Source organism: Chelonoidis abingdonii, chromosome 3, assembly GCF_003597395.2.
Source record: "Chelonoidis abingdonii isolate Lonesome George chromosome 3, CheloAbing_2.0, whole genome shotgun sequence".
Taxonomy (NCBI): Eukaryota; Metazoa; Chordata; order Testudines; family Testudinidae; genus Chelonoidis; species Chelonoidis abingdonii.
In genome coordinates, this window is record NC_133771.1 from 107,417,254 (window position 1) to 107,434,762 (window position 17,509).

Here is a 17,509-nt window from a genome sequence, read left to right on the forward strand (position 1 = left end):
ACACAGATATTAAGACTTAACAAATTATATTATGAAATATACAGAATAGGCATGTATGTAAACATAAAATGTTGCAGTCACTAGTGCGTTGACTGCTGCAATTAAAAAGTCTACATAACTGCAAGGGCTACAGTATGTGCCTGTTTATTACGAATGACTGTGTTATATGCTTTACACTTTGCATTTTATTCACGACTACCTTGAAAGAAGTCTTCCATTTCTAAAAAGCCCTAAAGGGCTTGGAGTGAAGTGAGCTCAGGCCACTGGCTCAGCAAGTTTGGAAGGTTTTGGAGAGTACACAGTTAGATTCAGACAGGAACAACGCCACCGAGAACTCATAAATTGTCATTCTTTTGGGTGCGCTTTCAGTCTGAGTATCCTTCTGGTGATTTGCCTGGGTAATTTTAAAGTGCACATCTTAGAATGTGGATCTTTTGTGGTCTTGTTTAAAAATAGCCTGACACTTTAGAGTCCATAAAACTGAAAGTGCTCATGGTGCTTATGGCTCCACTGTCCCCCAGATGGAATGAAGGCAAGAAACGTTCATTCATAAACTAAGCCTTTGGTGGCAGGGTCCATAAACTGAGGAACACCACAGGTGTCTGAGTTGTAACTTGCAGAGTAGCCTGGGAACTTTGCATGTTTCACCATTTTCAAATTGTGACTCATTTATGTATGAAAAAAAAAAAGTTTTCTGGAGCTCATCGGACACCCACTACCTCTGCTAAAAGCGGGGGGGAAGGCAAGCTGCAGCAACAAGCACAGTCCAGGTCCCGGCAGCAGCAAGAGGAACGAGAGTAAAAATCCCCAGCAGGACTGCATGACGAACTCCAGCAAAAATCAGCCTCCTACACCAGCAGTAACACAAACCCAAACAAACAACGATTCGTCCCTTACGAACTACTGGGCTTCACTGCCTTCGTTCTGTTTTTTTAGTGTAAACCCTGCTGAACCAGAGCAAACTAAAACTAAACAAGCAAACAAGAAACAGGTGCACTTTGAGCTGGGGACATTTCCCCCTTCCACTGAATGAATTACACACACACACACACACACACAGTCAGTCACACACCACACAGACTCACACGTATCACCACCTCCCAGACACACACACACACACACACACAGCTCTATCCAGCCAATCCTACTTCACCGCCACGCAGGCAGATTCAGACCCCCGGGAGATTCAGATCCACCACACCCCGCACAGACTTGCAGAAGCAGGACCCCCTGTCCCTCGCACCCGCGTGCCAGGGACGCACCCCAGAGGGGGCTCCTCTCAGGCTGTGGCCATTCGGCTGAGGGACATGTCACACCATGGGGGCTGGGAGCCTTGCTCTGAAATGCACCCAACTCAAGTCCTCCCTCCTCTAGTGTGGAGGTTGTTTAATTACTATACAGCATTTTCGCATCAACCCCCCGGAGAGCTGGCGCGGGGCAGCACAGAGGGGCCCCTCTTAGCTCTACTGCCCAGGGACGACTTGTGTGTGTGTGTGGGGGGGGTCATGGGGACTTGATGCTGCTGAGCGGGGATTGTGCAGCAAAAGGCGCCTCTCCTGCTGCCGCCTCCCTCCCCTTTGCCCCGCTCCTGGCCGCCGCCGTCGCGCGGGCTCCCAGCCATGCAGAGGGAGAGGCGGCACGGCTGGAAGCGGCTCCTCAGCCAGCCGGGGACCCGCAGGCACGGTAGTAAACCCCAGCAGCGAGGGGAGGCGTGCTCCGAGAGCGCTTGCGCACTCGCAGGGGCGCCAGATTTGGCGGGAGGGGGAGTGTCCAAAAAGCCCTTTGTTTGATGGCATCTCTGTTTACAGAGTTTACTCTTTAATCTCAACCTGTTTCCTCCTCCTCCTCCTCCTGCTGCTGCTCCTGAAAACTTCACTGTGCGGCGGTGGAGCATTTTTAAGCAGCACAGAAAGCAAAGCACTTCAGCCAGCACAGGTCCCCCCTTCCTCCCCCAGTGGCTAGTCCCAGGATGGCCAGGAGACCCAGGCACAGGTAAACTCTTTGCAGCATGAAAGCATTTGTGTGTGTGTATGTTTAATAGCCTATGGATAGAGAGGTTTATTTGGGTTATTATTATTTTTTTTGTTAGTTTTTGCAGGAGTGGTTTGCCAGATCCTCCCCACGCCTGTCAGACTGTGCACAGGGAAGGAGAGAGGGAAACCTAAACAGAACCTGCAAGACCAAATGAATAGCATATTAGGAATCCCCTCCACTCCCTACTCTACCACCTCCACTTCTCCCCCTACCAAAAAAAAGACTCACGATGTTGGGAAGATTGCAACTTGCAGTGCATTTTGCAAGTTGCTCAGACAGAAATTTCCTAGGACCATGCATGGCGCGCGTGGCTACAAATTAGAAGGGGGGAAAAGTAGGGTGGGGGAACAGGATTCCCACTTGGACTTGTTGCCTTCAGCGATCTGTGCCGAGCTGCTCTGCGGTCTGTTTGGGCTGGAGGAGCCAAGCAGATGGCAGATGTAAGCCCAAAAATGTCGGACTTGTTTAGTGGCTGCAGGTAGTTCATTCCCGTTTCATTCATTCTTTGTGGAGGTGGGATGTCAGGTGGGTGGCAGACAGGCGGCGTGAAAAGGAGGCGCTGGGGAGGGAGCAAACCTTTTTTGTTTTGTTTTGTTTGCAGTTGCCGAGACTTTCTTTTAATGACTCCAGCTCTACCCCGCTCATCTCTCGGTTTATAATTATGCCCTGCAAGGCTTTTTTTTTTTATTGTAATGCACACGCCGCTCCGCACATGTCGGAGCCCGAGCAAGCTTTTCAGCAGCGCGATGAGAGCGACTCTTAGACTTTGGCAGGAGGGGGGTGGGGTGGGGAGAGAAGAAGGAGAGAGGGGCGTTTGGCAGCAGCTGTCATGTGGGCTACTCCCGTTGCTGTTTTCCTCCTCTTGGGGAATGGGCTGTTGCACGGGACGAGGGCAGGGTGACAGCAGACCCCGAGCTGTGTTGTGGTGGGGGGTGGGTGCTGGGGGTGACTGATCCCTGCTGCTCCCTTCCCTCTGGCGGGTGGCGTGCTGCGAACTGGAAGGGAGAGGTCTGAGCGCCTCGTGGTTGCTGCTATTACAGACACACACAGTGCAGGAGGATTGTTTTCTAATTATCTCCGGACTGGCGGTCGGACACGTGGAGAGTCTCTTTCTCCTTTCTGTCCAGCACCCCCCCCCCTCCCCAAAAAACACACACACACACACACACACGGCTTGCGACAGAAAAGCAAATCCCCCTCCCCCGCCGTTTTTCCCCTCTTGTGACCGATCGCTGGCTTTAAAAAAAGGTTTAAATTGCCCAGAGTATGAAATCCAGAAGGAGGCTCGGGTTGGAGGTTCGGTGCAAACTAGGCTGTTACTTGAGTATGAGAGAGCGGGTGTGTTACTAGGACGGACGGGTTATGAATTACTCATCCTGTCCTTCCAGAGCGAGAGAGACACAGTCACCCTGCATGAGACACAGTCCCCGTGCATGTGTCTCCGCCTCGCTTGCGCCTCCCTCTTCAGGCCAAAAGGGAGGTGGTAGAGGTGGTGGGTGAGAGCCTAGTGGGTAGTCTGTATTTTATTTTGACTTTGCAGAGTGGCGGAATGAGCGTGTCAGGAGTGGTGGAGGAAGCCAGGCCTGCAAAACGAGAGGGTCAGTTGCTCTTTACAGGAACTGAATGAGCGGGAGAGCCGGGAGGAAAGTGGAGCTGCTTAGCAGGTTTCAGAATGGTCCTTCCTAGCCCGAGTGGTGGTTCGTGCTCGCGAAACGCCAGATACTTTCCCTCTGGTTGCGAAGGGGATGCGCTGATGCGAGAAGGGGAACTCTAGATTACTGCTCCCTAAAGTGCTCTGAAAGGAGATGTCGGCTAGGTGGATTAGTCAAAACAACGAAAGTGGAGTCCCCTCGTTTGTTTGTGCCCAGTTTCTTCAATCACAGTAGCAAGTCATTTCCTCTCCACCCCCACCCCCTTTTTTTATCATTGCACAATTTGGTTTCCTTGACAAAAATGTAGAGTATTTAAACAGCACTGAAAACTAGCTTGTGGGGCATCGTTAACCCTTTCATTTAGTCCACGCCACTGGTAATTAGCAAGTGCATTTGTTGTTGGGGCCAGATTGTGGTCAGGCAGATATTTAAAAAAAAATGTTTCAGGTATATGTTAGAAACCAGATTTGTTAAATATGGTGCGGATCATCCTATAACCCTCCCAGGCCGAATTTTCCTGCCAAAGGAGACACAGAGTGGGAGTTACTCATTCTGTATGTCACAATAAGGTCCTTCCTAGGTAAAGAAAGAATTTAGATTATAAACATTACAATAAAATAATGTTAACCTTTTCATCACTAATCTTCTACTCCAGTTTCACATATGCCATGTCCATTGATGTACCTGGAACATTTGGCAGCACTGGAGATGTCACCCTGCTGGCTGTACCTGGTACTTTCAATATCAGTGACACCGATTTTCAAAATGATACATGGGTATTTAGCTACAAAACCTCTTTTAACATTAAAAGCAGTCGCACAATTGTCTCCATGTGTCACTTAGAAAAGAAAATCCAACTTTTAAAAAAATAAAAGCAAAGACATAGGAGGACCCTGCAACCTTTACTCACATAAGTAGTCCTATTGTAGTCAGTGAGACTACTACTGTGAATAACTACTCTTTTGAGTTGAAGGATTGGGTTGAGTTGAAGTCACTAGCTATTCCTAAATATTCCACATGTCTTTGTGAGTGAACTATCTAGTCCAGTGGTTCTCAAATTTTTGTACTGGTGACCCATTTCACACTGCAAGCCTCTGAATGTGACCCCCCCTTCTAAATTAAAAACACTTTTAAAAATATTTAACTCTATTATAAGGGCTGGAGGTGAAGTAGGGATGGGGATGGAGGCTGACAGCTCAGGCTACTCCCCATGTAATAACCTCACTAGCCCCTGAGAGGTCACAACCTCCAGTTTGAGAACCCCGATCTAGTCACATGTGCCACCTTACCTAGGCACAGTGGTAGTAATTAAGAAAGGAATTAGCAGACTTGTTTTGTCAGTTTGTTAGCCATTTGGGACTTGTTCTCAGATGGGCCACATGCATCACTGCAGATGCTGAAAAACCTCTTAAACAGTGATTTTCCTTGATATACAACATGTGTCAGAAGACAGGGCTGAAGACTTAATGTTATTTTAACCTAATATATTTTCTTTTAAGCTTTTTGATTGCTTGAATTTTGGTGGTACTTGCATCATGGCTAGCAACCTGTGCATTGAACTTCAGCTTAAAGCCCCCCGCCCTCCCCCCCCAAAAAATCTCTGAAAAACAAGTTTAACAGGAGGAATAGTGTCCTTAATTGAAGTGTTGTTAGTGTGGATTTATTAATATGGCTGTTTATCAAAAAAAAGTTTTTAAAATTTTATCTAAAGATTTTTCCATGTATCATGATCATTAGTCAAATACTACATTGTTTTTTGTTTAGTACTGTAGATGTCATCTCTTTGTTGAAGTTTCAAAAGTGATGTTTATATCTTAAAGTCGGAAATAATACTTGACCCAACAGAAAGACAACTCCTGTTGCAAAACACTTTAGTTTTAGCTAGTGGGATAGGGTGAGTGCTGTTTGTGAAAACAGTAATAGATTCTTTTTTACCCATAGATAGCCTCTGGGGAAATCCCTTAATCATGAATTAGGTGAGGACTAGAGTATTTCAAAAACAGTATGAAATATTTAGAAATGGGATAGAGGTAGTAAAGTTAGCAAAATACTCAGTATAAGGAGACTTGATCATTCATGTGGTTACTATGGAGAACTTATATTGTACTTGTCTTCAGCTTTGTCTATACTCTACCATGAACTGTGACATATTTGATAAGAGTTTATTTACAAAACAGTGTGATCACTTGATGGCCTTTATTTTAATTAGTTTTGAAAAACCTGTGCCCTTCAATATTTTTGGTCTTCTAATCCCAAAATGATGACTTAAGTATATTATTGAATAATTTTACAATTTTTATATTTGTACATAAAATACCATTTGGGAATTATGTAACCAGCTACTTCATCAAATATATGAAAACATTAAGCACTCTTCAAAATATGTAGCACAAGTTAAAGATTTTGCATATGCACTTGTGTAGAGGACATAGCCTCTTGTTATTTTTATTGTCCTAAACATTGTATTTTAATTTGAAACTTTCATTGGTTGAAAGGCTGCCAAGTGTGTAAGTTGCCACTGATCTAAGAGTCTGAGCAGGTCTAAACATGTACAGCAATAAGAAGGTTGCCAGCCCTTTGCTTGTATCTGTGGATACCAAAAACAGCAGAACCAGTTCAGAATAGTAGAACAGAATGCAGAACAAAATCTTGTTGTGCAAGTTTTCAAACTTTTATCTGTATAACCTTTGTAAAGATTGTTGTTTTTCATATATTTTGTAATTCAGTAACGTAAGTCTTCATGTTCCACTCTAAGTCACCTCCTGTTTCTTTTTGTAGTATATATAGTAGTGATGATGATGATGAAGATGTTGAGATGTATGATCATGACTACGATGGTCTGCTTCCTAAGGCTGGAAAACGTCATTTAGGAAAAACCAGGTGGACCCGTGAAGAGGTAAATAAAGGCTTACTACATTTGGGTTAAAAAGAGAGAAAATAAGTCAGAGTCTTCTGTCAGATGCAGATTTCATTAGATATCAAGTTCAGCGTGAATCTCATTCATATATATGAGGTCAGAATTTGGCTATATACGTAATTAAATGTAACTTTGAGGGTTGTTGTTTTATAAAACACAAACTGTTTAAATTCTGATCCTTGACTCCAGCAAGACTGTTATACAGATGTTCAAACTACTGTATTAAGCTGTCAGGATACAACACTTTTAAAGTTACCTGTAGCAATGTTTGATTGTTACTGCTGGCTCTTTTGTTTGAAAATGGTTGCTATGTGAGAAATGACGTCTATTCGGTATCTTAACAGCAGCAAACAAATGTGGTACAAACTTCTGCACTCTTATTACAGATAAGTGGATCATCTGAAGTTTGTGTTTTAATTATGTAGTTGTGATTCCATGCAGCAGTAACTAAAATCTGGAAGAAACATCTATTCTGTACCACAAACTGACATTAAAGATGTTTTCCCTTTTTCAAAGACTGAATATAAGAGAGTATGCTTTGGTAGCTTTTAGTGCTCTTGTGTCTATTTTCTGTGCAAATTATAGTAATAAAAAGTTCATTTACAGGTGTGGATAATCCATGGTCATTTACAATGGTTTAAATTTTGTGTGAAATGTGTTAATTCAGTTATTTGAATGATATTTGGGCTTGTTCAACATCAGTCATTCATACTGATATGTAAACATTAGCAGGCCACTTCATGTACGTTTTTTTAAAAGCTTGAATTGCTATTACAGTGCCTTTGTCCTTGTTGATGTTTTGAATTGGCTGTTTTTGGTCTTTAGGGCCTACATTACTGGACTTTCCTTTTAGGATATTGGTCCAAATTCTCTGATGATGAAAATATTCAAAACTCCTTTGAAGTAAATGGAGTTTCGCCCATTTAGGAGTTTTGCCCATTTACACAAGCTGTAAATATGACGGATTACTTGCGTTATGCATTCAGTATAGAATGTTATGCAGTATTGTGATTAACATTGCCCTTAAAATCTTTAAAGCTTTTTGAAAACAGCCTAAGGCGATATGGCACCTGTATCCTATTGAATTTCAATGGACATTGGACACCTAACTCCTTTAGACTTCTTTGAAAATACTACCCCAAAAATAATAATTTAAATTGCCTTAGCTGGTAAAATGCAGATCAGCATAATTTGCATAGTCCAGAAGCCCAGAAAATATATTTAAGTTCCTGCCCATAACCAAAGAAAAAATATCTGCTGAATGAGGAGGTGTATTTGGCAAGAAAAAAAAGCATAATCAGGCCAGACACTTCCCTTTTATGTCAGTACTGGATCCCTGAAAGAAGTGGATCCATAAAAATTCAGCAACGTGAAGTATTTGCTTTTTTTATGTTAGCTTGACTGATATATTTTAGTTGCAGCACTAAGTGATTGGAGCATTGATGATGTTGTCTTTTTGAAAAACTAGGATGAAAAACTAAAGAAACTTGTGGAACAGAATGGTACAGAAGACTGGAAAGTTATTGCCAATTTCCTTCCTGTAAGTGGGTATTGTTTCTGTTTTCGTTTCTAGAGATGACAACTCTTTATCACCCATATTCAAGTAAGGGACAAGGGAGAGGTTATTTCTTAACTACGTTTTCATGTGATATGAAGCCCCACACAAATGGGAACTTAAGATATTCAACAAGGCATCTTACTGTATTATAGCTGCATTTCTTAACTTTTATGCTCAATTTTATTTCTCTCACTACTCATCTCAGATAGGGGAGGGAAAATGTAAAAAGACTTTTGGGGGATTTGTTATAGAACAGATGGTTGATCTGTGAGTGAAACAAAAATGTCTTAGTACAGAGAAAAAAACCTAGCTTTGATCAATAGTAAATGCTGCTTATAAAATATGAGATCCCTTTTGAGATCTCTTACTGTTGTTCAAATTCTACAGATAACATAATACGTATTCTTTAAAACTATCTTTAATAGATGTTAAAGGATAAGTTTGTTTAGTTACCATGATACAGTGACAATTATGGAAAAGATGCTTTTCTAGTTTAATGTGCAGAGTACTTTCCAGCCAAAGATTGCTGAGGACCCTCATTTCAGTCTTGTCTCAGTCATTCCCATATAGCTTCATTGTATTAATTGTATGAGATACATAGAGGGTCTGTTTGGGGAGGAAGTGCAACTAGAAAGAAATATTGCAATTCTTTCATATTTGAGAAGTGATTAATTTGTATGTTTTATGTGCAATTAGAATCGGACAGATGTGCAGTGCCAGCATCGATGGCAGAAAGTACTAAATCCTGAACTTATCAAAGGTCCATGGACTAAAGAAGAAGATCAGCGGGTAATCAACTTTTTCCTTCAGCCTCATATTTTAAATAATACTTTATGATAGGCCCAATACCGCAGTCATAACTGAGATAAAACTCATTTAGACTTCAATGACTTCAGTGGGAGTACTGCCTGAGGAAGGATTTGAAGACTGGTCACAATAATATCAATACTTAGCATTTATATAATGCTTCCTGGTACAGTTTCAACGTACTTGATTTGTGTAGAGCAATTAATACTTTAACGCTGCAAATCTAAATGTACGCTGGAAACCAAAGCCTTTTCGTTTTGGGTAAATATATAAATAGAAAATACGAAGCAGTGCCTACACCTCTGCTCTACTGCAGCGGTTTTGAGAAACTTGATTGAAAATATTGCAGCATCACAGAATGATTGCACTAATTCATTATGTAACACTAAAACATGGGCGGTTCTTGTGTGTTTCTTTGAAGGTAATAGAACTTGTGCAAAAATATGGCCCAAAGCGCTGGTCTGTTATTGCCAAGCACTTGAAGGGGAGGATTGGAAAACAATGCAGGGAGAGGTGGCACAACCATTTGAATCCAGAAGTAAAGAAAACCTCCTGGACTGAAGAAGAAGATAGAATTATTTACCAGGCACACAAGAGGCTGGGAAACAGATGGGCAGAAATTGCAAAGTTGCTGCCTGGACGGTAATGACATATAGTAGCTCTTAAATAGGGAAAAGAAGGTTTTGAGTCTGAGCAGTCTGTACACTGAAAGAATTTCATGTTATAAACCAAAATGCTTTGAGCCAAATCCTAATGCCATTAGTCTAAATAGGACCAGGTATATCGAGAAATATTTTTTAAAGTATTTGCCACTGGATGAAGAAATAGTAACCATAGCAGATCATCAGGGCTTTCCTAAGTGTGGGTCTAGTTTTGTTTGTGTCGGAGTATTTGTCAAAATTTCTGTTGACTTAATGATGCAAGATCAGACTCTACAAGTGAAACTAAGTTTACATTCAGCTAAAGGGACACAGTCAACTGAAATCCTGTCAGTATTTTTAACAATGAATTAAAAGTTGTTTTACAAGCTATAGCTGCTCCGGGGTCCCAGACAGTTTTGATGGCTTTACATTAATATTTTCCCCTTATTTTAAAGTGTTTTACTCTTCTCTGTTGCTACGTGAATGATCCAAATACAAACTAAGGGAAAATGACTAACTAAAACTGCAATCCTGAAAACCCTTATGTAGAAGAGTAACTTTATTCATATGAGTTGTTCTATTGGCTTCAATGGGACTACTCATCTGTAAGTGTGCAGGGTTGGGATCTTACTGACTTTGCAGGGGTAACAGTGAAAGTCCCCAAACACAAAGTACTGTCAAATATACAAAATAAACAAGCAATATTTTTTTTCCTCTAGACTCCAGTAGTTGGTAAAACATGTCAGTAGTTGGTAAAACATCGTCAGATGAATGTAGTGGAAATTTCCAGAGGCAGGTATATATATGCTAGCAAGCAAGCTAGAGATAGTCCATTAGGTATGATGTCCATCCGTTTGCATTTGGAAAGGAAGATGATATCTGTCTGTATTTGTGCAAGTTTCTTCATGAGGTTGATGGATTTCCACTCCATATGGCTAAATGCAGTGCCTTGCATGGTGTCAAGTATCAGAGGGGTAGCCGTGTTAGTCTGAATCTGTAAAAGCAGCAGAGAATCCTGTGGCACCTTATAGACTAACAGACGTTTTGAAGCATGAGCTTTCGTGGGTGAATACCCACTTCATCAGATGCATGCAGGATTCTTTGCTGCTTATGCTGACAACAGTTTCCAGTCAACTAATTTTAATTTGAATTATAGAGACAAGGTGGGTGAGGTAATATCTTTTATTGGATCAACGTCTTTGGGGAGAGAGACAAGCTTACAAGCTACACAGAATTCTTCTTCAAGTCCAGAATTCTGTGTGGCTCGAAAGCTTGCCTCACTCACCAAAGACGCTGATCCAATAAAAGATATTACCTCAACCACCTTGTGTCTCTAATATCTTGGGACTGACATGGCTACAACTACACTGAATTTGAATTGAAAGTTCTATTTGAAAAAGTCTTTATATGCATGTATTTCGCTGTAGAACTGATAATGCTATCAAGAACCACTGGAATTCTACAATGCGTCGAAAGGTTGAACAGGAAGGTTATCTTCAGGAGTCTTCCAAAGCCAACCAGTCATCATTAGCCGGAAGTTTTCAGAAAAGCAATCACTTAATGGGATTTGCTCACACTCCACCTTCTGCACAGCTTCCAGCAGCCACCCAACCCCCAGTTAACAATGACTACTCCTATTACCACATCTCTGAGCCACAAAATGTAAGCTGCTGAAAACTTTTTGTTGAATATGTAGATCTGTGATTAAGCTGTCTGCATTGAAATGGATGAAGAATTATGCTTTTGTTATCGCTTTAGTGGATGGACTGGAGGAATGAGGGCAAATAAGGAATGCCGATCTTAGACATTCAGGCCCTGATTCCGCAAGTCATTTAGACATGTGCTTAACCTTCAGAACATGCTTATGTTCCATTGACTTCAATGGGACTACACATGCATAAAGTTAAGCAAGTTCTTTTCAGAACTGGAATATCATATACTACAGTAATGGGCATGCAGAACCTAAAATAGGTAAATCTGCTTTCATACCTTTGTGCTACAGCATTCTAACATCTTAATTTTTAAAACAAACTAACCAACTATAATGCATATGAAGTAGCATTTCTTTTGGTGGTAAGTATTGCACTTGTTGAAATTCAACTATAGTTGGGCCTAATTCTGCAGTCTATTTTTATGTGACTCTCAATATTTGTTCTGTTTGAGTAGTTAATTATTACTGTTTTTTAATCGAAATCTTTTTATGCTAATAACTAATACGAAAATTATTGCTCCCTTTAAACACAATTGTGTATGGATTGCAATGGGGTTTTGGATTGTAATAAAATGTATCTGTTTCCCATTTGCATTCAGTTTAAAAACATTTAACAAGCATAACTTTCTTTGAATATTCATCCATTCTCAGAACTGGTGGGTGCTTCTTATTTGAATGTCTTTCCTCCTCTGATGCTTAGTGTCGTATTTACTCATTAAAAGCTGCTCAGTTTTCTTGCAAGTTAGAAGAGAGGAGTTTTATGGATTTTAAATGTTCAGTGTAAGATGCAGGAATAGTGCTTGAGTTTAACCCAAACACACACTGCAGCTTGCATAATGGAATTAATAACTTTGAGTGTCTTTTGTGTTTTGGCGTAGGTCCCTGGTCAAATCCCATATCCAGTAGCACTGCATGTAAATATTGTCAATGTCCCTCAGCCAGCCGCTGCAGCTATTCAGGTAGATAGTTTAAAGATCATTTCATGAGTCAATTTATTAAACATTTGATATGGAAGTTAAAATGCAAACTTTTTACCTTCAAAAAACATTTTTAACATTCTTAGTGATGGAGAGAGAAAATGGGGAAGGGGAGGGAGTTCTGACATAGCTAATAATCAGTTCTTTCGAGGTAAATTTGAAACACATTAGCTGACATTTAGTGTAATATCCTTCACTTTTTCTGTGTCTGTACTGAAATTCAGGAGGGATTTTTACAGTGGAAAACACAATTGACATTTGTTTTATCTCTGAGGCTAATTTGGCTGTGATACCACAGGACGGCAAGCCATAAGCATTTTAGTTGCAACATCCAGACCTTTATCTTTTCTTTTCCCTTAACTCTTAATTGCAGAGACACTATAATGATGAAGACCCTGAGAAAGAAAAACGAATAAAGGAATTAGAGTTGCTACTAATGTCGACTGAGAATGAACTGAAAGGGCAGCAGGCATTACCAGTAAGACTGTCACTGTGTGCTTGGATGGAGGGATAGCAGCTTTACCCCAGTGCTTGTCTTTTTACCTTTTTACTCCCCCTCTGGCTGTGACACTAATCAAGGCTCTATATTTCCGTTTTAAAAGAATGAAACATAGCACATATTTAATATACATTTGCTTTATAAATTTATGTATGTTACAGTACTAAATAATTTGCAGGTATTTTTACTTTTGCAAAGTCAGCAGGAGCAAGTTTGGGCTCTGCATTTTACCACAAGGGTTATAACGCTAAAGTTAGCAGAGTAAATCCCACCAAATCTGATATTACTGTTGATGTGTGTTTCTGAAAGTGTGCAATGGTTCATGTAATGAAAATGTAGTGCCTGTTCATTAGATTTTTCCTCTCTGTTGCATCCCTTACTTCAGCTGTGCGTTACATACTTTGTAAACTTCAGACTTGGTGCATGTTTGATAATTTGTTTTACTTTTCTGTGAATAATGTTAGAACCTTTAGCTGCATGTGTCCAACCCATGCTGGCTATTACTGAATTCTCATTTTGTCATGCATAGGTGGTAAAATAGATAAGTAGCGTATTCTATGTAATAATATAGTTAAAGCAAATAAACCAAAATCATCGTAGAACATAAGTGATAGCCAGCAGATACTTTTATGAGTAATTTTTTCTGGTTAATAATAAAACGATTGTGTGCATGATGTGTTAGTTTGGCCACTTTTAACTTTAGTTAATGTTTTGCAATTTCTTCTGTTGCATGATCACACTGCAAAGAAACTTCTGTTAATTTGCTCTTCTGCTTTCCTAACCACGTTGATTTGACAGCCTCTTCATTGCATTGGTGTAAGCTGTAGTGTTAGACAGGGATAGAAGAAGATGAGATATGCAAACAAAAGCAACTCTAACTCTTAAATCCTTTAGCCTCTTATCGAGCTGAGTGTTAAGCAGGGGATTCTTGCCAATTCTTGCTTCACACAGCCAAAGATTTGTAGACTCTTTATGGGACTTTTGGAGTAACATAGTAGTATGAATTTATTGGATATACAATATATATGCCCATGATACCTAATACTGGATCTAAATAATGAGGTACTTTCAAGATAAATAAAATGTACCATTACAAGGTTTTGCACTGATGAAAGGAAACATCTTGACAATTGTTTCATAGGCGTAAGTTTTTAAGATGATGCAACTACTTTTATCTTTCCTCCAGCAGCATCTGACACCTTGTGCAATTTCATTGCTAAGTTCCTTCTGCCTTTTTTCCCTCCTTTTTTTTTTCTTCTTCCCTTAGACACAGAACCACACATCAAGCTACCCAGGCTGGCACAGCACCACAATTGCTGACAATACCAGAACTAATGGTGACAGTGCACCTGTTTCCTGTTTGGGGGAGCATCACCATTGTACTCCATCTCCACCAGTGGATCATGGTTGCTTACCTGAAGAAAGCGCATCCCCTGCAAGGTGCATGATTGTTCATCAGAGCAACATCCTGGATAATGTTAAGAATCTCTTAGAATTTGCAGAAACACTTCAGTTAATAGATTCCGTAAGTAGAACTATTAGTTCAGGTGAATTTGCGTGCGTTCTGGGTGTAAGGGGAGTGGAGCTGGGAGCTCCCTATATTTATTTCTATTTTCTGAACAACATAAATGCAAGATTTGAAACTTATTTTTAAAGTAACACGTGGTTGTTTGTATCAAGTCCAAAAGAGTGATTTAATCTTATATAATATGTGGATTTCTTTTATTTTTTTCCTCCTTGTGTGTGTGGGAGGAGTCATTTTTGGCAAACTACAAAATTCAGTAGTTTAGATGGACTCTTAATAATACACTCTCTCTTAAAATGAAATCAAATTAGAGATAACAAAACCAGCTTAATGGTATAAGTGATACCCAATTAAGACAAAAGTGTCAGGAGTCTGTAGGCATATGTATAATTTGTGCACGCTTCTATATGCTTTTCTGGAATTCTTCCTTGCTGCGGGACATAGCATCAATAGCTGCCTCTTTTCAAAGCTTAACTAGCTTGCATGGCATATTTAAAGAACTGGAAACCTTAATTTAATACTGAGTGGCTTACTGCATTTAACATTGGCCTTTGTTCACTGTGATTTCTGGGTATGTCAGTTGAAATAGAGCTATTACATTGAAATGAGTTGTTAGCTGTCATCTTAATTTATAACAAGTAGGGTGCACATTTCAAACTTTGCTACACTCATTCAGCATGTAGTTTCAAGCATGCTGGTTAGAGAGAGGATGAGCTTAATTTGGAGACTGATTAACATACTTTTCCATAATATGAAGGTATTATCTCTACATTGATGTAGCTAATAGTGGTAGGACATCACTTGACTCATTGCTACTTTCAGGAATTTGGTTTCCAGCACCAATGGAATAATATTCAGTTAATATACTCAGTGTATATATTAAAAACATGAGTAAGTGTTCATAATATTACTCAAAAAACTAGGGTCAAAGTGAATTAAATTGGGAAGGGCTTTTCTGTTGTTGTTGTTACTGGCATATTGTAATGCTGTATTTTCATGAGGTGGCACTATACACTGTCTTATAGTTCCGTGCCTCCCACGTTGTTTCAGGATCCTTCATCATGGGGTGATCTCAGCAGTTTTGAATTCTTTGAAGAAGCAGACACTTCGCCTAGCAAAACTCCCTCAGGCAAAGTCTTACAGCTTCAGCAAAGAGAGGCCAATGCGTGTAGACCTGAAGGACACCCTAGCACAAACTTGAGCAAAATAATGTTGAGTCAGGGTTCCCTTGACTCACCAAAGTCCTTATCTGCCTCAAAATGCAACACAGCTCCGTTGGTCATTCTTCGCAAAAAGAGAGGGCATTCCAGCCACTTAGCCAGAGGTCACAGTAGCTCCTTCATATTTGCTGACGTCAGCAGTTCAACTCCTAAGCGCTCCCCTGTCAAAAGCCTACCCTTCTCTCCCTCGCAGGTAGATCAAGTCTTCCGCACAGATGTTACTAATTCTCAAAAGTCACCAGAGTGTTAACAGTTTAGAAACTAATCCTTTGGAACAAATGACTAATTACTGTTGCACTTGTTGATTTCACTCCATGTTTGAATCTTCTTACTGCTGTTAGTCTTCACCACTGAGTTTAGATTATCAGCAAGCTAACTGTTGATTCTCTTTTTTTATTGTCTCTTTAATTCTTGGTAGTTTTGAAGGGGAAGATCGTTGTTTGCTTTCTCTTGCTTTTAATTCCTCCAACTACCAGAGTTTAACATCTCTGTTCATTGTAACACTGTCCCATCTCTGTCCATTTTCACAGTGTGATTCACTTACCCAGAAAAACCCAAACTCTGTTTATTTAAATAAAATGCAGATTGTGAGACAAACTGACAACAGCCAGAAAATTCAAATGATTCTTGGGGTGGGGTGGGACAGGGATGAGGAGAAAAATTGTCTATGAAGGTCATCTTGGTCTCCATTTAGAATTTCCTGTCATTTGTTGCTTTGTGTCACAGCTGTACCACTATGTTGGCATGGTTTTTTTCTTTGTGGATTTCTAGGTTTTCTTCTATGATGGTTTTTAAAAAGAGAAAAATAATTTATTGGAGTTTATAAAATGCATTTTATTTAAAGATCTGCTACATTTGCATTTAGGTATATTTAAATGTATATTATTGACCGATCTAAGTGCATATTTTGAGATGTACTATATTTTTGTATGTGCATCTTTTTAATTTGTCACAAGTAGGCATACTGGGTAATATTCATTTTGGCAAAACTGTAACTAACAGAGAAATGATGCCATAGAATCATAAACATTAGAGATGGAAATGTGGTTAAGGCGACACTTTGCCAATGCAGAATTTTTACCTAAATAATACAACTGTCTCCTTTGCACTCAGTCCAATACTTGCATTTCAGAACACTGAGTGCATTTGTAGCTTGCTATAATTTTCATTTTGTGCTGTGCAAATGGAGAACTCTATTTTCAGAGAGATAATGAGTTCAGTGTCCTATAATAAACACTTTATTTACTAATTTAAAAACATGCCTAATATCTTTACATAAAGCTTAATGGAATTAAACCACCATACTTATGAGCCAATTCCTGAAGTCCTTACCTGTTTTTACTGAGGCCTTACTTAGGCAAATGGTGATTGAAGTCATTTGCAGTTTATTTGATTAAAAACTGAATAAGATTTTAGCTCTGTGAATATGGTAAATGCTTCCTATGGGAACAGAAAGTAATTTTTATTCATACTTCCAACACTAGAAATGCTAATTTTTGCTTCATGATTCTCTCAACCTACTGCTCATGAGTTAACACCCTTATCCTCTAATCAGACACTAATAACCACACATACAATTATATGTGAGTCAATAAAAATTATCTAGAAAGATGATTTTTTTTTCATTTTTGCTCAGCAAAACTAACTTTTAAAGGCAAAATCATCATCTAGGTGTTCATACTATTTTTTCTTTCCATAATTGCAGTTCTTAAACACCTCAGCCAACCATGAAAATCTGGACCTGGACAATCCTACTTTAACTTCCACTCCACTTTGTGGTCATAAAGTGTCTGTTACAACACCACTTCACAGAGACCAAACTTTTAAGCCTCAGAAGGAAAACAATATGTAAGTCCTTTTTATTTTAGCATTGTATTTTCAGACTCACCGGGGTTTATTTTTCCAGTTTAGGACTCAGCCAGCACAAAATGCTGGATTGTTTGTTACAGTCCTGTTTGTTGATGCATT

The 17,509-nt window shown here is 39.8% G+C and overlaps 1 protein-coding gene across 9 annotated transcripts in view; it reads left to right on the forward strand.

Moving 5' to 3' along the window:
* The first annotated feature begins 1,638 nt into the window (after nt 1–1,638).
* The window catches only part of MYB (MYB proto-oncogene, transcription factor), a 30,788-nt gene continuing 14,917 nt past the window's right edge, over nt 1,639–17,509 (forward strand). The window contains exons 1-11 of one of the 9 annotated variants that reach the window (XM_032783926.2): nt 1,676–1,992; nt 6,465–6,582; nt 8,072–8,143; nt 8,858–8,950; nt 9,390–9,610; nt 11,037–11,271; nt 12,199–12,279; nt 12,671–12,775; nt 14,064–14,321; nt 15,372–15,734; nt 17,247–17,389. In XM_032783926.2, coding sequence (XP_032639817.1) covers nt 1,970–1,992; nt 6,465–6,582; nt 8,072–8,143; nt 8,858–8,950; nt 9,390–9,610; nt 11,037–11,271; nt 12,199–12,279; nt 12,671–12,775; nt 14,064–14,321; nt 15,372–15,734; nt 17,247–17,389 — 1,712 coding nt within the window. In that variant the 5' untranslated portion in view covers nt 1,676–1,969. Of the gene's footprint in view, nt 1,993–6,303; nt 6,583–8,071; nt 8,144–8,857; nt 8,951–9,389; nt 9,611–11,036; nt 11,272–12,198; nt 12,280–12,670; nt 12,776–14,063; nt 14,322–15,371; nt 15,735–17,246; nt 17,390–17,509 lie in introns of those variants that run through there. The other 8 variants (XM_032783932.2, XM_032783925.2, XM_032783933.2 and 5 more) reach the window with 8 other exon arrangements.